The sequence below is a fragment of the Polypterus senegalus genome, chromosome 4, assembly GCF_016835505.1.
Source record: "Polypterus senegalus isolate Bchr_013 chromosome 4, ASM1683550v1, whole genome shotgun sequence".
NCBI lineage: Eukaryota > Metazoa > Chordata > Cladistia > Polypteriformes > Polypteridae > Polypterus > Polypterus senegalus.
In genome coordinates this window covers 219466555-219488950 of record NC_053157.1, presented here as the reverse complement: position 1 = coordinate 219488950, position 22396 = coordinate 219466555, and the positions used below count along the sequence as shown (strand labels likewise).

The following is a 22396-nucleotide window of genomic DNA, read 5'->3' as shown; positions in this document are numbered from 1 at the left end:
AGATCTAATCTCGGAAAGAGCTTGAATTTCAGCTTCACTACCATAAACTCTAGATGTTTCCATGTATTGATAGTACTCGTGACTTGTTGTGATAACTTGGCTTGAGTTGGAAAGAATAACAGGAAGAACGTCTCCAAATCTGTCCCAATATGATGCAACAAAATCTATGTCATAGTGAGAGTGCATTGCCTTCGTCATCCATTTGTGTCAAGAAATAACCCACTGATAGGAACAGGCAGTTGCCGGATCCTGGAATACAGATGACGTTGTTCAAAAACCCGTTGACAGAGAAGATACTGTCGTTCATTTTATAACAAAGGCTTAGGAAACAACCATTGCAGTATAACAAAAATAGAAAGGAGTGAAACCAATGCCAATGGTCGAGTGAGTACCTTCCACAAGCAGGATATGGAAAAGACTCCCAGGTGCAGACATGGCCGAAGTGAAAGGTCACACGGTCAGTTTAGATATCGGGAGGTGACGTGACACCAATGGGGTCATGAGAGAGAATTGGAAGTAGGAATAGGACTCGAGAAAAGCGGCGTTGGAGTGTATGAGAGGCCATAGGCAGCGTGGGGAAGGGTTTGGAAGAGAACGAATAGGAATCAAGAAATGCCATGTGGGCTGCGTGTGGGCGGGACCGGGTTTGAAAAGGAAGCAGGACGAACCAGAAGAGAAATACAGTATATATATATAAGACATTAATACACATGTCTTAAAGATTTAATGCAATATCCCAATAATTTACAGGCTGGGTCTATATTAAACAGTATAAACATCCTGTTTTACTTAATGATATTGAAGGTATTTACGGTAAGAATAAACACTAGGTGATGTAAAATATTAACATGACTATTAATTCAGAACAGTTTCCTCACTAACGTTTAACATTTTACTTCAAAACATGTAAATAAGAACTTACAAACACACAAATTTAAACTTTCTCTAGCGTCTCCAGTAGTTCCGGCTTTCAGGTGGTACGTCTCTCAAACTCACTCGTTCACTCCACACTCTGTGGCTTTTACGTGAAAAGATGTTAAAGACATGCGAGCCTTTTTACAACAACGTTCTACTTTAATAACAAAATAAACTATGAGATTACAGTCGACATTTCAACTTTTTTTTTCATTGTGTCCCTATTTTTTTTTCTTTTCTCTGTACTCTAATTCGCTTCAATATGACACTCAGACAGTGAGCTATGACTCTCCTTTTCATGGCGACTTTGATATCCGACCACCTCTTTTTTATTTCGGGCACTGTACGACTTTCTGAACTTGAACTTCCAAGTATCTACGCTACTCTGTATCACTCTATAAATTTATTTTCATTGTTTATACCACCAACAAATGCTACATTTTTCTTTGCCTCCAGATCGTATTCACTTAAATTGTTTTTCAAATGTTTTTGCCATTGTCTTTTAACCAAACACTGAACTGGGAAGGTGATTATTTATTTTGGTTTGCATATTACGCTGATTGGTATTTATGGGGGAAGTGCTTGGAAGTTGGATTACTCACGGTTAGAAGGCTAAGCAATACAGTATAGTGGGGCGTGGGGGCTGTTTTTGAAATTCTCAGCACCACAAATTGTTCTGTCATTTTTTTTTGTTGTTGTATTAAAGTGATCTGACAGGCTGACAATGAGGACAAGTAGCAGCATTTGAATTCACGATCCTCTAGGATACACACCATCTACACATCACAACATTAGAACAGTACATTTATTTCAACAATCTTGCTAATCCTAGTGGCCTGATTTCTTCATAATAACATCAAGATGGGTTGGAAAAGTCCCTAATTTACTTGGGTCTGTGTGTGAAGAAAACCTTTATAATATTTGTGTGGCACCCATTTCTATCTGTGTCCCTTTTTTTGTTGAATCTATACTAATAAAAGGCAAAGCCCTCAGTGACTGACTGACTGACTGACTGACTGACTGACTGACTGACTGACTGACTGACTGACTCACTCACTCACTCACTCACTCACTCATCACTAATTCTCCAACTTCCCATGTAGGTAGAAGGCTGAAATTTGGCAGGCTCATTCCTTACAGCTTACTTACAAAAGTTGGGCAGGTTTCATTTCGAAAATCTACACGTAACGGTCATAACGGTCAACAACGTCTACCATGTTGAACTTTCTTATTTATGGCCCCATCTTCACGAAATTTGGTAGCCGACTTCCCTGTGCTAACCAAAACCGATGTACATACTTATTTCGGCGGTATGACGCCACTGTCAGCCGCCATTTTGAACTTTTCAATGTTACTAATTCTCCAACTTACCGTGTAGGTAGAAGGCTGAAATTTGGCAGCCTCATTCCTTACAGCTTACTTACAAAAGTTAAGCAGGTTTCATTTAGAAATTCTATGCATAACGTCCATAAAGGTCGACCATGTCCGCCATGTTGAACTTTCTTATTTATGGCCTCATCTTCACGAAATTTAGTAGGCGGCTTCCCTGTGCTAACCGAAACTGATGTATGTACTTATTTTGGTGGTATGATGCCACTGTCGGCCGCCATATTGAACTTTCCAATGGTCTTTGTTACTTATGGGCCCATCTTCAAGAAATTTGGTACGTGGGTTCCCAGTGCTAACTGAATCCTACTTACGTACATACAGTATATAGCCTGCAGTTCGGTCACCTTGTGAGACGGCATTGGGTCCCCCATCCCAACGACTCCCACGTTGTTGGCTGCCTGCCTATACAAGGCCGTCCTTCGCTCCGGTATCTACATTCCCTACCTTGCTTCACGACGGGATTCACGTCTCCCTGCTTTTTCAAATATTCCACCATTCAGTTCATTTACAAGCCTTGTGCGTAGTATTCAACGTTTATCAGATGGTGTTTTTAAAGGTGGTGCCGAAGCTAAGCGCGGTTGCGGATGTTTTGGAAAGCAGAAAGTTAGACAGGGGAGTCCAATGTGATTTAATAGTAGATGTGTTATGTCGCGTTACCTTTTTATCTTAGTAACCTAGAAGTTAGTTAAAACAAAATTTTTATATGTTATTTAGGGTTCAAATATGTTTATTTTGTTGTTTTTATACTTTTTTTTTGTTTGAGATGTGTAATTTTCCCCTGCAGGACCGAAGTGGTGTCTTCCTGTATTTAGGCAAGCTGACCCGGGAAAATTGCAATTGTATCCGGGTGCAGGTCACAGACTTGGCCTTCCACGCCTCCTGTCTTACACACCACACCCCCAGCATTCGCGTCCGTCCTCTGTCACATCGCTTCGTTGAAAAACTAGTAACGTTGATTTACCATGTAACCCTAAAAGACGGTATTAATATGACTTCCTGCAATCACAAGGCAAGAATCCGAGTTTTTCTTTACGGTATTACTCTCATATTTGCTTTTAGAAACAAAAAACAGTTTTATAATTTATGAGTCAGGATTCGATATAGTTAAAAGAAAGAGGGCATAACATATTTTTAGATTAAGGAAACACCATACTAAATATGAATGTGGTTGCTCTAACTGCTATTATAGTGAATTTTATAATTCAAAATATTTGAAATTATTTTGATGGTACTTTAGTACTAATTGGCATGTCTGACATTATTTCTGGAATCTTGTTCAATAAAAGACAATTCTGTTAATGACATTAATTTATTATGTTACAAAATAAATGATGATCAATAAAACAACCTAACAATCAACAGGCATGAAAATAAAGGTCTAAACTTTCGAGTTCTCAGTAAAAGAAACTTTTGAAATTGTTTGTATTGAACAATTTTTTAAATGATCCAGCTTACTCTACAGTTCATGAGTACCTTCATTTCCATTGTCTGTCTTGAATTGTGTTTTTTAATTTTGTTCTTCGCTGCTGCTATAATGTTGATAAATTTCAAGTGGAGTTATTAAACTTTCAAACGTTTACCTGGTTTTTAACTTTAATGCATAATTGTTCTCCCTGGGACCCTAACTTAAAGTATGTACTTATCAAAAAAAGTGAAGTAAATCTCTTAAACTGCTTAATAGATATTATATCATTAGTTTTTCTAAAGAAATGTAAAAATTTGCATTATTGAAAGTTGCACTTCCATAAGCCGTCTTTTTTATTTATTTTGGAACTGAACTAACAGATTTTAAACTTAACTTTAAAAATGTTTTGTTTGTGTTGATTCAATAATTACAAATCCATTTTTTAGTGATTTTAAATCCTTTAATCGCCATATACCATTTCTTGTATTAGGAATTTGTCATTTGTCGCGTACCCCAACTTACTCTCCAAACGAAGACTTACTTTTTTGTAAATAAGATTAATGTTATCAGGTCATCGATTTCACTGCTTGTTAAGGATTCATCTTCTCCCATAGTGTGTTCAGCTGTCTTTGACCACTTTGTGCCAGTGGGTGTCATCGTGTCTGTTGTCTGATTTGGTGCAACAAATTGGCCCTGAACAGTGTCCCCTCTTGATTAGTTAAGGGTTTTTTTGATTCTGTCAGACCAAGTATTGTTATCTTAATAAATGCTAGCTTGATTTCTGGTTGTGTTCCTGCTTCCTTGAAACACACTGTGATGCAGAAACGTATTATAAAAAACAAAATAAGGACCCTCTAATGTGGCAAGTTGCAGGCCAGTTTCTAAACTGCCTGTTTTATTTGAAGTCTTAGAAAAAGTTGTCCTAACTTAAACATTTCTAGATGAAAATAGTATTCTGGAAAAATTCCAATCCAGATACAGATGTTCTTACAGCACTGAAACATCCTTGTTAAAGGTTAACAGTGACCTCTTCCCAATTACTAATGCTGGAGATTCTGCCATTCTTGCACTGCTAGATCTTACCACAGCTTTTAATGCTGTAGATCTTATGATTCTTATATCCTGCCTTGAACAGTATGCAGGCACCCAAGGTAATGCCCTGAAATGGTTTCAATCTTATCTAAGAAATAGGAGTGTTTCTATTCATTTGGGTGAGTTCTCATCCTCTGTAGCTCCTCTTACTTGTTGGGTTCCGAAGGATTACATCATTGGACCAGCTATCTTTTTGATAGGCATGTTACCTTTAGTCTCCATTGTTAACAAGTATGGCTTCTCTATACTGATGACACTTAAATATATTTGCCACTAAAATGAAAGAAAAAAAATACAGACCCTACATGCGTGCTTGAATGATATTAAAACTTGGATGGCAATGCATCTTCTTAAACTAAATGATAATAAAACTGTGATCATGGTGTCCAAAAGTTAAGAAAGTCTCTGATGTTGCTCTTGGACCCCTTGCCATATACGTATCCTAAAGTTTCAGCTAGCCCAGGTGTGATCTGTGACAGCTCATTCAAACTCGACAAACAGATAAATTGTGAGGTTAAATTAAGCTTTTTCCAGCTGAGACTTTAAGGTAAAGGCTTTCCTTTCTTTCAGTGATCTTGAAAAGACCATCCAAGCTTTTACAACATCTCATTTGGACTATTGCAGTTCTTTGTATATAGGTGTTGGTCAGGCCCTGTTACGACACGTACAGCTATTCCACAACTTTGCTGTTCGCTTATTGAATGTCTCTCGTAAGTGTGGCCATATTTCATCAATACTGACCTTGCTTCAGTGGCTTCTGGTCCATTTCAGAATTGATTTTAAAATTCTATTTCTTGTTTTCAAATGTTTGTATGGACCTGTCCCATCTTGCCTTTTGGAACCTCTTCACTTGTATGTGCCAACAAGAGCCCTGCGGTCTACTAGCCCGATGCTCTTAGTTGCCGAGGTCGAGACTGAAGCAAAGGAGGAATCGGGTGTTTGCAGTGGCTGCTCCTTTTCTCTGGAATGGCTCCCCTTATTATGTTAGGTCTGCTCCAGTACAGGCCATTTTTAAGTCATCATTAAAGTCTTATTTCTTCTTGCTGCCATTTGACCCTGCAAGAGGTTGACATTGTTTGTATATGATGGCTCATGCACATTCATGATTAAAAATATGTATGTATGTGTATTTTAAGTTTATCCTTTATGTAATGGTTAGTTATTCTTGTAGTTTTGTGACGTGTACATACAGTATATTTGAACTGCTTCTTTTACCCTTTCTTGTACAGCACTTTGGTTCAGTTCTGGCTGCTGTTGTAAATGTGGTTTATAAATACAAATTGCCTTGCCCTGCTTTATAAAACATTATTTTAATACATAACAACTAAGAAGTGCAGATCTGAGACAATGGACTGTAAAGATGAAGTTGGTTTGCAACATTTATTATTATATATATATTATAAAAAAAGTATATTATTATAAAAGTTAAAGATATATAAAATGTAGAACAAGAATTGTAGGTTGTAACTGAACAATGAGGGACATGTATGTTTGTTACATTTTAGTCTTTTGGGCTTTGACTCCTACTGGTTAATGATTAACAGTAGACATCTGAGACAAACATTAAGTCTTTTAATACATTTTATTCACTATACCATAGGCATTGTAAGCCAGCATCAACAAAATGTAACTCATCTTTCTTATGGAAGTTTATAAAATGAGGTGTCTGTATCTGCTCATCAGTGCCCTGTGCTGGATGTTGTTGAAGGGTGGCTGACGTTTATTCTAAAAGATGTGAAACCTGCAAAACGCAGTGCTATGGAACAGAATAGCAAGACATTTTTTTTCCATTTCAGATGTAGTGCCAAGTCTTTACTCTGTCTTCTCATTAATGGCTCAATAAAGTCTAAACCTGAAAACAGAGAAAATAATATTTACCTAAGGAAATGTTAAAAAAGAACCAAAAGAATAAGCACAATAAATGACAAAGTCCTGGCTGTCCATTATTTCTGTACTTTCTAATTTTTTGTTTGGTTCTTGGCCTTCATTTAGAAGGGCGTTTACTCGCTCAGTTTAATGTGCGCAATTACTTCAGTGATTTCAAAAAGAAGCACTAAGTTTATAAAGGTAAACGTTTTGACTATTTGTCTTTGATTTACAATATAGCTAAGTATATTTGCCACATTACCGCAGAAGTGAATACAAGTTATTAAAAGAAATTTAAGTTTCATTTACCCCTTGGGGCTGGAGTTTTCAAGTAATATATATATATATATATATATATATATATATATATATATATATATATATATATATATATATATATATATATATATATATATATATATATATATATATATATAATATATATAAATATACAGCAGCACTTCCTCAAAGCCAGCATGTCATTCTAAAGAGGATTGAGCAGAGTCACATTGTTAAAAGTAGTTTAATGTTACAAAAGTATCTATGCAAACCATTATAAACATACATTTAAAATATCTGGATTTTGAATAGTAGGCGTTTCTGGAACTTCAAAAGTTCCAGAATGGACAGTATGCTGAAATAGAAAAAAAAAATATATATATATAATAAAATAAATTAAACATAACACAAATATCCAACACAAATTGTAGAAGGTGACAAAAATGGGAACCGGCAACCAGATATAATCCTCCCTCTACAAATACTACAATGAAAGAAGAGAGGACTAAAGTTGAAACACACCTTGTTAAATCTGAAGGGGGCTCGAGGATGAAATACAGAGACACAACAAAACGGTCCATTGGAAACCTGGACACAACATTAAATACAGACATACAAAAAATGATAGTTACAATATGAAATGGTCATACTATCAACATGGAAATTCCATAGTCACGGCTATTCATCTGACTTGGAAGGCCCTAATACATCCATCCATCCATTATCCAACCTGCTATATCCTAACTACAGGGTCACAGGGGTCTTCTGGAGCCAATCCCAGCCAACACAGGGTGCAAAGCAGAAAATGGTAAAAATGGTAAATGGCCTGTATTTGATATAGCGCCTAACTAGAGTTCAAGAACCCCCCTAGGCGCTTTACAACACAACAGTCATTCACCCATTCACACACACATTCATACGCTGGTGATGATAAGCTACTATGTAGCCACAGCTGCCCTGGGGCACACTGACAGAAGTGAGGCTGCCGAACACTGGCGCCACCAATCCTTCCGACCACCACCAGCCCCGGGCAGGGTGCCAGCCCACTGCAGGGCACACACACACACACACTCACTCCAAGCAAACACTAGGGAGGCCCTAAAACAAGGGGTAAAAAAATAATTAATCAAAGAAAAATATTAAATACTGACATACAGTAAACTGTTGACAATGACTTTTAAACAAAAACAACAATGGAATTGGCCACTTGGGACACACCCTGTGTTACATCTGTACATTAAATAGTAAAACCTGGCAATCAACGGAAAATGCTGAGCTTTTTAAACTATATGTAAAAAAGTTCCAGTTCAGAAATCTAAATGTCAGTATTGTTTGCAAGCACACACTCTTGACATACATAAACTACCTGCATACTTGACAATGTGGTCTTCATGACTCTGAAGGCAGGCAGCAGGATGCTGTAATCTCTTTGCTTTTTACAAAGTAGACACGGATTCATTTGAATATTTAATCAATGTAATCAAAGTTATTTTTATATTCTCTGCCTTTATGGAGAAATGTGACTGTGGAAATCAAGACAAAAATAATATGTAATACTAATTTGGCAGAAAGTGTGTGGTCCCCGGCCGGAGATGCCCAGGAGGACCAGAGGAGGGCTTGTGCCTCCTCCAGACCGCGAGGGGGCGTCCATACTGGTTATGTGGGGGGCCTCGGGTAAAGGGCTTGGAAGCCCAGCCCTGTAGGGACCCGTGGCCACCGCCAGGCGGCGCCCCGGTGCCAGAGGAACCCTGGAGCCCAGCACTTCCGCCACACCAGGAAGTGCTGGGGGAAGACGACAGGGGACGGCTTCCGGGTGCGCAGCCGGCACTTCCGCCACACTGGGGTGTGACTAGGGCTGATTGCCGGGAAGCAGCTGGAGCCCATCCGGGTTCCCATTTAAGGGGCCGTCTCCCTCCAGTCAGCAGTGGATGTCAGGTGGTAGTAGACAGAGCTGGAGAGAGGACTGGAGGCGGCCAGGAGAAAGAGAGGCACAGGACTGTGTGGCCTGGACACTGGGAGAATCGGTGCAAGAGGCACTGGGGTTTGTGAGCACGGTAGACTTTGTAAATATTGTAAATAAACGGTGTGTTGGGTGAAACTATGTTGTCCGTCTGTCTGTGTCCGGGCCAGCGTTCACAAGTGCTAATGTGCTTTTATAAATACCTAACTTAACTACAAAAAAATCAAGTTAAATAAAATATTTAACACACGTTAATGACGACGATAAGCATAAATACCTTTCATATTGTACACTAACATTGCAGATTCTCTACATAACATCTCATAAATAAGTGGAAAAGTTAATATAGATGAAGTAATATGGCAAATATAAAAAAGAAATAATACAAGAGGTAAAAATAATTAAAACGATATGCTTAAAAATAGGATATGTTAGTAATGACAACAAACAGAGAACACTTGGATTTGCTATACAGTATATAATCGTACATCTCATTAGTTTTGTTTAAAGTTTCTTTAAATATACCGAGCTTTTTATTCTGTGAGTCCATACTTGCTTCTGTTCTGTCATTGTTTCGTGGCGGAAAACATTTTCAGCTCCTTTTTTTTTCCAAATTGGAAAAACTGTAGAGTTGAGTTGTTTTTTTTTTTTTCGAGAAGTTACATTTATGGAATGGGCTGTTTAGTCCTAAACTAAAGTGTTAGAAAAAAGGCAAATAATGTTAGGTTTTATTGTGAAAACTGTTAAATATAAATCAAAGATGTTATGCCCAGATTATATAATGCACTACTGAGACCACATCTGGAGTATTTTGTGCTGTTCTGGTCACCAAAATACAAGAAAGACATAACAGCAATTGAAGTTGTGCAGAGGAGAGCAACCAAATGCATCATGGGACATAAGGACATGGCCTTCTGTGACAGACTCAAGAGAATTATACCTGTTTAGTCTCGAGTAGAGGAGACAGTGTGGGGATGTCATCACAATAATTAAAATCCTCAAAGGCACTGATAACACAGATCCAGTAACATTCTTTCAGCTTAAGGGTGAATAACAGACTTGAGGACACAAGCAGAAATTAAGTGGAACAGCATTTAGGTCTGAAGCCAGCCAGTTGTGGGACTCTGGAACAAACTACAGAGTAGTGAAACTGAAGCAAAAACCTCGACATCCTTTAAGAAGCATCTGGATGAGATATTGAAACATTTTAGCTGCTAACTAAACAAACAAGCCTGATGAAAATAAATGTGTTCTCAGATTTCTTATGTTCTTTTGCTTTAACTCAAACAACATGACCAAAAGCCCACTAACTACTTTTTTTTTTTTTTTTTCTTGGGATTCTGAACACACAGAGTCTGCTGTGACCCGACAGGAAGTCAAAAGCCACTCACACGTCTGCACAAGAGGTGTTTGTAGATGTGCAATTGATCTCTAGGCCCTGCTCTATGCATTGTCCTGAGGTTTATCATAAAACAACAGGTGTGGGTGAGCCTGTGTTTCAGTTATAGTCATCTCTTGTGTAAATGCACTGGTGTGTATTTGTTCACATTTTGTACACTCGTGTCCAAGATTTACATCTTTATCCTTCAACTTGCAGTTTGTTGGACATCAGCACATGCTGGGTTGCTCACTTAATTTCAAATGCATGCCCATCTATATATATAATTCACTAAGGCAAGACAACCATGGAAAGCACGCCGGAAGGGGCGTGGATTCACTAAGCCGCCGACAAGTGAGACACCTATGGCGCACGCATGAAGGAGCCACGCCCATCAACTCCAAGACCATTGGATACGACGACAACTCACAAGGCCACGCCCACCAACTCAGACACGACGACACAGAAAAAATGGCATCATTTATATTCGTCTGTCATAGAGGCCACATGCAGTGCAGGTCAGGTTAATGTCATGTACCTTCAAGCTACGTTGACTGTTCATAGAGGCATGTTTCTCGCAAAGGTGAATCGCCATATACAGTGTGTGAAACGGTTTGCGAGGGGTATCCCATGGGATCCTTAAAACAATCCTTTACAACTGAGGTTAAAGCACAATGAAGTAAGCAGTCTTTAAAACCTGACCTTACAGTTATGACACACGACCGCATGCACCATAGCAAACTGTTTTACACGCTACATACACCTATTCGCATCCGTGACAAACATGCGTCTTCATAGACCCTCCGGAAGACGTTTTCCTGCCCACCAACACTCCTATTTCACCGGCCGGTGTCTACCCTCGCTTTCTAGGCATTCACACTGCCTGCCTATTTGCCCGGACGCAAAAGCTCACCGACCACCCAGTTAGTCCCTTTCGTCTGTGGGAAGAGTCCACATGCACGTCTGAGCCACGCGGCTAATTATGCCTGAGATTGACCATTTGTCTACCCAGCGCAGAGAGGCGTGGGTAAGCCGTTGAACCCCATTCGGGTTGCAAGCCGTGGAATTCCCACTAAGTGCGACTCATACGCTCCCACTCATTATGTCCCTACCCTTTGTGCACACCCCCCTCCTACCGTGGTTGGGTATCTTGGTGGATTATATATAGAAAAGCAACCAAAACCGAGGGGTATCCCATGAGGTCCTTAAAACATTCCTTTACAACTGAGGTTAAAACACAATGAAGTAAGCAGTCTTTAAAAAGCGAATTTTCGGTTACGACGCACAACCGCGTGCACCATAGCAAACTGTTTTACACGCTACATACAGCAATTCTCATCCACGACAAACGTGTCTTCTTAGATGCTCCTGAAATTTGTTCACACCCCCTTCCCACCTCGCTTCTACCATGGTCGGGTGTCTTGGTGGATTATATATAGAGAGGCAGCCAAAACCGCACAGAGCAATGAAAAGTCTAGAGTTCCATCTTTTCATTCACTTTCTGTTGTATCCTCAAACCCTCCCTTTTTAGACAACTGTGTCTTTCCAGAAGTGTTCAGCCATCAATAAATAATCATGCGGCGTTTGTTATGCCGCGGGTTCACTATTGTCTTGTATTTTGCTCCCTCCAGAGTTCCATCTTTTTATTCACTTACTGTTGTATTCTCACACAAACCCATTTTAGACAACCGTGTCTTTCCAGAAGTGTTTAGCATTCAATAAATAATTATGCATGACATTGAGCGTGTGTCTACCCAGCACAGAGAGGCGTGGGTAAGCCGTTGAACCCCATTCGGGCTGCAAACCGTGGAATTCCCACTAAGTGCTACTCATACACTCCCACTCATTACGTCCCTACCCTTTGTACACACCTCCCTCCCACCTTGCTACTACCATGGTCGGGTGTCTTGGTGGATTATATATAGAAAAGCAGCCAAAACCACACAGAGCAATAAAAAGTCTATGTCAGTCACAGGTACATCTGAACTGTGTAAAGACGACTCAAGTGACGAGTTGGAGGTGGGCACATGAGCGGGCAGTGCATACTGAACAAGAAATCAGCAGACTAGCATGACGGACGGAGCTGAATGGACGTCCTTCTCCTCTATTCCCGTTCCACACTCCACGCCTGAGCGCAACCCCATCCCTCCGTCTGGCAGGAGAACGCGCGAGGACGGTTCGTCAGTTTTCAGTCACGGACGATTGTGTGTTGGTTCGTTCCGTGCATTTTTACAGTGTTGCTTTTCTTGCTGATTTATTACATTACCGATTTTTCAAATGTTAAATTTCTCCCTGTGCTTAAAAATCATTAAAAAACCGGCCTGATTATGCGGCGTATGGTACGCCGCGGGTTGGCTAGTTTCTCTTATTTAAAAAAGAAAGCTTCTTGGGATAAGTAGAATCTAATGAAGCATACTGGAGTGTCTTTAGGGCTGCAGGTAAGCTTAAGCCTAATCCAAGTAAATATCAGTTACAATGTAGGAACAATCCCTGAATAGGGTAACAGTCCATTACAGGCTGAAAACACAAAACACACACTAGGGACCATTTATCATTGCCAATCCACCTAACCAACATGTCTTCAGATTGTCTCAGATGATATCAGAGCACCTGGAAGTGAGGAGTACATGCAAACTCTATGCAGGGAACACCTAGAACACAAACTGCAGTCTACTTTCTTTTAATGCACCAGCATTGCCAATGTGCCATTCTATCTCCCCCAATAAAGTCAAATAACTTAAAATAATACAAAAAAATCAGTTGGTTATAAGATACAATATAAATTTAAATAGGAATATAGATGACAAATGCCACCAACTTGATCTTGAACTCATTGTAATAACTCACCCCTTGGCTTCAGCTTCAATAGATTGTGGTTTGAAGCATCAATAACTACAATAAGATCAAAATGCGTCTGCCAGAACCCAGACACAGCCCAAGCACCATCTGCCCATATCTTTTCACTTGGCTCAAGGACAATATCTGCCTGTAAAGTGTTGGGGTGATCATCAAAACTCTCCTAGCAGCTTACAACACTGCCAGACAGCTGACATCCTCAGACCAGTGTTCCCTCTATGCTGTACACGAAAGTTAAAAAAGCCATGGACACAAGTAAATAAAGCACACTCAGGGTAAAAAATTGAATGTAAGTTGTGTAAAGTTATGAAGAAATGGTAATTCTAAAAAAAATAGATTTTGGACTTGACCAGCCACTCTGCTTGACTGTAAAATAATTCTGAAAATTGATTTGTGTATTTCTGCACTTCTATTCATTTTCATGAATTCCTCATCATTTTATTATCTTTAGTGCATATGTAATCTTTTTATTTTTCCAGTCACATAATGCATTGTATAAAGCCAGTCTGTCAGTCATTTTCCAACCCGCTATATCCTAACACAGGGTCACGGGGGTCTGCTGGAGCCAATCCCAGCCAACACAGGGCGCAAGGCAGGAACAAACTCCGGCAGGGTGCCAGCCCACCGCAGATTGTATAAAGCTCCCTTTTCATTTTGATCTGTTGTTGCAGTTTCCCTTTATGGACAAATTGTGTTTGTTTAAAATTATCTTTAGATATTAATTATTATTAATAACATTGTTATTTGCCTTAAGGCATCAGGTTTACAAAACCTAATGTAGCCTACCTGTTTTATAGAAATAAATGGTCATTTTTCAACAAAAGAAAAGACTGTAACATTGTGTTGCATGTTGCTGTGGATATAAATTTTAAATTTGCCTGGTCTGTACCATAGATGTTTTTTCTACCAAACAAGATTAAAGAAATCCATTTCAAAATTATGAATAAATAGTACCCAACTAATAAATTAATTCATAAGTATGACATTAATATATCCCCAAAATGTAGTTTTTGTACAAATAAAGATGAATCCCAGCTCACATTTATTTTACTTCAGATCATATTCTAAAATATTTTAAAAAGATTTATTTATGTTACTGTCTTGAATGATAAAACAAAATCTATCACTGTCTGTTTAATTATTGTTTTTTGTTCTGTGTACGATTTTTAAGACACAAATGAACTAACTGGTTTCCTTACTTGGTAAAAATCATATACATACAGTAAATGTAAAGTGCAGAATGTTAGACCCTCTGTTACATCTTTCTGTATGGACATTAGTATGCTAGAAATAGCTTTAAAAAAAAATAGAAAAAACACTAAAGCAATTAAAACGTGAAAGATTCTGAGCTGGTTTATTAAACAGTTCTAAATAAATAACAATGTTATTATCCACATCCCTCTTTCTTGTAATAATTTAGCTGTTACTCCTGTATGTAATTTAGCCATCATCATTATATATTTGTTATCTATATTATAAATAAACTGTTGTACTGATGTAATCTGATATAAACAAAATAAAAAATATACTGAGGTCTTTGGAGGGCACACTTTACACCGATCGTGTGTCAGACGCGCACTCCTAATTCTGTTCCTAATTCGACACTTAGATTGCATTGTTCTGCTTAATAATTAGAATGTAGTTCACCCTTTAAAAATCAAAAGATGTGGATAAATGTTTAAAAAAAAGCATACCAGCAAATGCTAAAGGGTGTTATGAAACAATGACTGTGACTTGTTTACCTTTACACAACGAGATTATGAAGTTCATTTTGTAACTGAAAATCAAAATCATTATTGCCATTTTCATTGATACGATCTACTCACAAAAAGCTGTACGCCCACATTATCAAGTTCACAGAAACACGTCATATTTCATTTCGCACCCTCTATATTCGACTGGAGTTAAATTTTTCAAGTGACAAAAATTCTTTCAAGATGTCATAAAATTCAAAAGTTCTCATCTTTTCCTGTAAGAGTCCACTTATAGATGGAGATAAATGGCAATACAAAAATGATTTGCAAGTACAATTCAAATCTGACGAGTGACGTGTGCTGTAAAACATTATACATGCGCAGTACAAATCAGGTAGTGTCATGAAAGTAAATTTTATTATGCAGAGAGTGCATGCACATTAAAAATCGGAAGGGGACTCGTGTCACAAAATAAAAAAACGCAAACCAGGCCTGTCATAACAGTAAATGTCTGCACACGTGGGCAGTCCTTCTGCACATGTGTGCGTGGATTGGGCAGGCAATGCACATTGGGTAGCGTCATGGTCACCCCTGGTATCTAAACAACCTGGAAGTGCTTTCAACAATCAGAGTATTGGCTGTGTGTTATTATAATTTAAATAATAATTAATATTAATATAGCACCTTATCATACATTTAAATGCAAGTGAACAGATTAATCAACAAAAATTAAGATATACTACATTTACTTGAATTGTTATCATTAACTAATACTATGATGATTTCTAATAAATGTAAGGATACTAAACACAAAATCAACCAGGTATTGTTAAACAAAAGTTAACCAGTAAAGTGCAAAACAATTTTGCACTCTTATCAAAAAAGGTTTTCTAATTAAAATATTTATACATTTATGCATTAAGATTGACAACAGAACAACCACATCTAATTTATATATATATATATACAAATGTGTGCATGGGAGGCAGCTAAAGAGTCTGAGGGAGAGTAATTCCACGCCAGACCAAGAGATGGTGAAGTGCACTAACCCTTTTCCCCCTTTCTCTGCAGACCACATATGGGAAAATTCCACCTGGCTCTGGTAATGCCACTCCTGTTTCCAGCCCTGATGACGCCACTTCCTCTGTCTCACCACAAAACCAACCTTTTTGCAGCATGTAAAGCAGTTCCATTTTCAACTACAAAAAGAATCAGTTCTTTTCCTCAACAGAGCTACCTATAATGTAAGTGGCGGCCACCCCAAACCTTTGTTTGACTCCTTTTGTCTTTGTTGGTGTGACATTGGCATTTTTGGCAATATGATTGACTCCCAATAGTCACAGGAGCAGGACATAGCAACCCACCAGGAAGAATCAACATCCATTAACAGTCAGTTGGGAGAGTACCGTACCTGAATAGCCAGAGGTAGGACGCATGCTGCGGTTTAGGGAGACTGGGTGCTAGCTCCATCCTCAAGGGGTATAACTATACTAAGGAGATCCCAAGGGGAAGGTGAAGAAAGGGCCCACAGAATACAGATGGTCCAGGACCCTTGAACTCAAGAGAACCAAAGTTAAATGAACAAGATTTATGAATCAGACAGGAAGTACTTGCACATGCTCATTAAACATCTAAGTGAGGCTAAGTATTTAAACCTGTGTTTTGTTTAGTACACAAGTCTTCAAATCATACCACTTGCACCACTGGGTTATTTATAAGGAATTATGAGCTTACACCACCTCCAGTCTGCAGCACGGATGTCTCCATTAGCCAACAATCCTACCTCTAATTAATGACCTGTGTAACTAAATGTGGCACCGGAGAGTGGCAATGTGTTTTGTGTTGCTCATCATAAATATAGAATTTTATTATTTTTGTTTGTGCAATCATTTATATTGAATATTAATTTGATAGACAAACACATTTAAACATCAGGGAAAGCATTCAGAATGTGACATTCAGCTTCATGAATATGAAGCAGTTGCCATCAGCTATTCTCAGATAACAGAACGGGTCTGATTGATTGTGCACTTTAGGTGAGAGGTTAGAGATCGATTGCTGCATTGGTTATTGTGATGGGAGTGCTCCAGCATTATGTTATGTTTACAACCCTTTGGGAGTCTTTTACTCCTATGAATACATGCCAAGTGCTCACTGATTATGTGCCAGGGATTGTTTTATGTAGATTACATGTGCAAGTAAGAACAACCTAAAAATTAACACTATTAAAAAGATATTTATGAGCTCAGCAAAACCACCCTGCCATACTCTCTCCTTCATGGCTGAACCTCTTATCATGAGTGACAGAACGTCAGGCTCTGCTTGTTGCCGTCATGACTTAGTGATCTTCACCTCAGCATCTGTATGACCGCACTGCTGTTAAGTCGAGGAGGTTTTTGTATGGCTGTCTATCATTGTGTGAAGGGCCAACTTTGCCTCTGCTGACAATAGTAATATCCTGAATCTTCGTCCTGGACGTCACTGATGGTCAGAGTAAAGTCTGTGCCTGATCCACTGCCTTTGAAGCGCTCAGGAATCCCAGTATAGAGGTTAACAGCATCGTAAATCAGGAGCCGGGGAGCTTGCTCTGGTTTCTGATGGTACCACATCAAGTACTGATTAATGGAGGTGCTGGTGGTGCATTTGAAAGAGACGCTCTGTCCTACAAGAGCAGTTTGGATCTGCTGGGGCTGACTGAGGATAATATCGGCACTGCTGTCTGGGAGACAAAAAGACAAGGATGGACTCACCATTATGATATTTGTATAACAATACTAGAAAAGGAGAAAAACTGCATCATTGGAATGTTGTAATATTTATAATTACCAAGAATAACATTCAGCTTATGTAGCATCTTACACAGCAGTTAAAACGATTAAACTGTGCAAACAACATACTGTTTCTCCCACTCATTCATTTTCAATGTACTTTTCCTATAGAGGTTCATGGTGGCAACATTTTAAACGTCAGTGATATTTTCTTCACTATTGTACTTGACCCTCACCATTTGACTTGCTTTCAGCCTGAGCTTGTCTGACTCTATGTAGATTCAAAATCATTTAAAGTAAAATGTAAGCACTTTCCAAAATATCATAACCATCACCAGACACTTGCCAACCAGCCAAGGAGCTAAACTTATGTATTTTTTAATAAGTAAAGGCTTAAAGGCATTCGTTTCTTATGAGTACCATAAAAGTTACTACTGTATAAAGGCAAGCTGACAGTCAATGGATTGACTTACTCTGAGCAAACAGCACGGCCGTCCAGATCAGCAGGATGAGGGACATCATTGTCAGTGTGCTTCAGTCTTTCTCATAAGCCTCACTTGTTCATTTTAAAAGCAGTGATGCTTATCGTAGGATGCAAATGAACCCTTACAGTCAAATACCACCCAGGAGTGTAAAATGAATATTCAAATGAGTGCAACTTATAGCAGCTGCTATTTGTTTGGCAATTATTATAATAGGAAGATGAAGAAATTCACAGAAGTAGAGCCGCTAGTCAGTGTTACAGGAACCTAAACGTTACAGTTAGGTTGAATCAATGGATAACCATTACACATTACTGAAAACCCATTATTTTAATTTATTTTTTTCATAGTTACATTTTAGTTGTATTCCTAATGGACTGTATGGGCGTAACATTATCTAATTCTTCAGGGATCTACAATCTCTACTAATTCCCACTATTCTTTGCTGTCTTTTCTGGTTCTTCGGTGCCACCACCTGATCACGGGACCGTGCAGCCCCCTGAGTTGTTGGAATGAAGAGGATGTCTCAATTGTCCACAAGACCAACTTCATCATATCCTCTCATGTGAAGCCTGAAGAAAAGGAGGACTGATTTAAGAACATTTCTGTTAGGCAGAATGCTCAGTAAGGGCTGGGTGGACTTTTGGGCTTGGAACCCCTGCAGATTTTGTTTTTTCTCCAGCCTAACTTGAATTTTTTTTTGTTGTTTTTTTCAGTTCTCCCATCTCTCCAACCTTACCTTTATCTTTCATTACTTATTTTTTAAATTTATTGTCTTTTCTTAATAGTTTTTTCTTGTAACTTTTTCTTTGACTTCTTGTAAAGCACTTTGAACTACATTGCCTGTATGAAAATGTGCGTTTTTTATTACCAGTGCTAAAATAACATTCTTAAGCTAGTTTATCCATGGGGTACCTAACCAGACACTTCTGACAAAGCAGGAGCCAACCCTGGATAAGATTCCAGACCATCGCAGGTCCCAGTACAGCCAGATTAGAACTGACAGTTAACTGAACCAGTATGTCTTTGGAGATTTGAAAGGTGTCTTGATGTTACAAGGACATGTCCCTGTGGAGGTGTAGTAACAAGAATGGAAGATGTCTTGTTGTTTGTCTTTTCAGGGTATCAGCAACCAAATGAGATGAGCAACAGCTTAGATGAGTGTTATCTCTTTTTCACTATTTGTTGCTCAGGTTTACTGGGAACCTTTTGTCTCAACAAGGAAGTATCACAGAAGGGTCTCCTTTCTATTATGAAACACATCCAAGAGCATCACTGAAGGCTGCTAAAAATTTACTGTTAGGACGCTGACAATCATGTTATTGTGCCCCATAACTCCAGTGGTTAATGGTATCAATGATGTACCCAGGCATGTCAGAGAGTGGCAGATGTTATGACTTTGAGGCCCTCACTGTAATATGAGAAAGGGGCCATGAATGGCTGAAAATGCATCAAAAGGTGGCAGCATAATTTTGTAGCCACCTGTAATCCATCCATTATCCAGCCCACTATATCCTAGCTACAGGGTCATGGGGGTCTGGTGGAGCCAATCCCAGCCAACACAGAGTGTAAGGCAGGAAACATACCGCAGGCAGGGTGCCAGCCCATCACAGTTAAAATGTATCTATGTGAATATTTACTAGATATTTTTATATACTATCTTCCATTATCCAACCCACTATATCCTAACTACAGGCTCATGGGGGTCTGTGGAAGCCAATCCTAGCCAACACAGGGTGCAAGGCAGGAAACAAACCCCAGGCAGGGTGCCAGCCCACCACAGGGCACGCAAACACCACACAGGATCGCCAATGCACCTACCCTGCATGTCTTTGGACTGTGGGAGGAAACCGGAGTATCCAGGAGAAAACTCCATGCAGGGTGGACTTGGGAAGCAAACCCGGGTCTCCTAACTGTAAGGCAGCAGCACTAGCCACTGTGCCACCATGCCGCCCTATATACAATCACACACTGGATAATTAGAATATAGTATGCAGAGAAATTAGAATGTATACTATGATTAAGCACTTGTTTTACTATGCAATTCTGCACCCCATAAGACATTAATATATTTTAAGGATATTGCAATGAGACTAATACAGTATATATTTTAGACATGTTAAGCATTTAAATACACTGAGCCTTAGAGGGATTAAAAAAACTGGAATGCACTGATCTGTACTGAGTCTTACATGTAACCACTCCATCAATGTGAAATCACACCCTGAACGCTGATGCCAAAGACTGAATGGAGGATTAGCATAATGATCAATGGGCATGGATTAGCATAACCTAAAGTAAAGTTGGGCCTGACTGAAAGATACCAGACAAAGATGGCAAAATGTCAAAAGCTGTTGGCTATTGTGGAAGACGAATGTTCTCTTCGTTCCCTTGTACTAATTCATGTCTGAGAAGTAAGCCTTACAAAACCATGTAATAGAATGCTTTGTTTTAGCAAACAGAAAAATGTTTGTGCAAAGGACTCAAGGTCTAAGCATTCCACACCTGAGTCTGCCTTATCACGTTTTCCCTTAGCTTACATCTGAACGCCATAACAAAAGCAGCCAAGAAATCAAGTTTTACAAGGGACGTTAAAGGGGCTCAAGGTTTGTGTATAATAAATGTGTTGACTGTTACATTTTATAATGATATTAAATCACGCATTCTAGGGGTATAAAACTGGACCCCACCCAACAGACGGGGTTCAGAAGAGCCCTGACGCTGTCATGTATATTTGATTGTCTGCTTTTCTGAAACTCTTCTCACCGTGACTCTGAAAATAAAGCTGCTTTATAACCGCACCTGCTGTCGGGTCTGAGTTTCGTCCACAGTTTTGTGGAGACGGCAGACGGCTCCTCGTGCAGGATCGTCCAGATGACCGTGGTGGAGCCGATTCCGGCCGGGTCGGGTCCATCTTCGGTAAATGTAGGATTGGCCTGCCTAGCCGATACGAGGCACGACTTGATGGGCATGTCCATGCAGGTGAATGGAGTCCCGGTGAGTAGATCGGGGGATTCCTGTTAGTTTGACTGGTGTGCTGGAAGTAATACGAATATAGAAGGAAAAGGAATAGAAAGCATATGCAAAATAAAGAATAAGAAAGCATACTGTATGGAAAATACATAGGAGGGTTCCAGGGGCTCACGGAAAGTGGCTTTGGGACCCTACGGAAAACGGCACAGAGTGAATGTTAGCTAGTCACCCCTGTGGAAATGATTAGAAAAGGGGCGAGTGGCACGCTCCTATAATAATTTGAGGAACGGGGGTGAAAGGGCGTATTTAGAGAATGTGTGTCTAAATAAACGGGAGGTCGAGTTTTTCATCCGCTGTCTGGTCATACTTTTGTTTCAACGGGTTGCTAAGGTGACGGAGACAATACCCTGGCAGATTGATGCATACAAACCGTCTGATGAAGGGATCGGGTAAAACCTCCATATCCTGGACTCCACGGGGCGTATTGATGTAGGATTCTGCTGATGCGAATAAACGGACACAAAGTCACCTGAAGCTGTAATCCGGGAATAGGAGCGGATGGCGGGTGGAACGGGGTTTATCGAGGGCTGAGTCACTTTCTGCTGAGATCCTGCCACTCACTATGGGAAAAACAATCAGTAGCCAGTCAAACAGTCCCCCAAGAGTCCTAAAAACCTAACGTTAGAAGGATTATTTTCGGGGGATCGCCAGGCTCCTAGTGCGCTGTCGGGATCGAAAGGCGGGTCCCCTAGAAAGCTCATTGAAAAGAAGACAGGATTAGATTAAAAAAAGCATGTAGGAAGTGGAATAAGGACAGTGGAGGTAGATGGCCAGTGGAAGGAACTGAGATATGAATGAGATACAGGAATTAGAAAAATACTGTGCAGAAATACACAGGGTTGTTGTAATGGAGGTCCTTATCGGATGGATATTTATGACAGATGGGAATTGGTTATTAAAGACCGTACGTTGGAAGCGGCACAGAAACGGAATGAGCTTTTAGTTGCTGAACTTAAGAATAGAAAGGAAAAGAAGAGCTGCTTATAGCTTTACAGAAAGTGTAGGCTGATACGGGACCCCAGTCTGAAGGAAGGAGGAAAAGGAGTGATAAAAAAGACCCTTTATATCCCGTGCTCTCTTCCCCAACACTTTACCCACAACCCCTTCCACTGCCACATTCACTCATTGCCCCAACGGCTCCTGTGGTTACCGATGCCCCAGTTACTGATGATTTCTTTGATGAACAATATCAATGCGACCCTCCTCACTTACAGATCCTGATGATGAGACTGACGGCCACTTGTTAGGGGCTATGGGAGGCTCTTCTAACTTGCATAAA

General features: G+C 39.6%; 1 gene segment (V, D, J or C); it reads right to left on the bottom strand.

The window, feature by feature from the left end:
- Positions 1-17198: 17198 nt before the first annotated feature.
- Positions 17199-18164, bottom strand: LOC120528019. The segment is given in 2 exon segments: positions 17199-17553; positions 18076-18164. Coding segments are annotated over 2 exon segments (357 nt in total).
- Positions 18165-22396: the final 4232 nt, after the last annotated feature.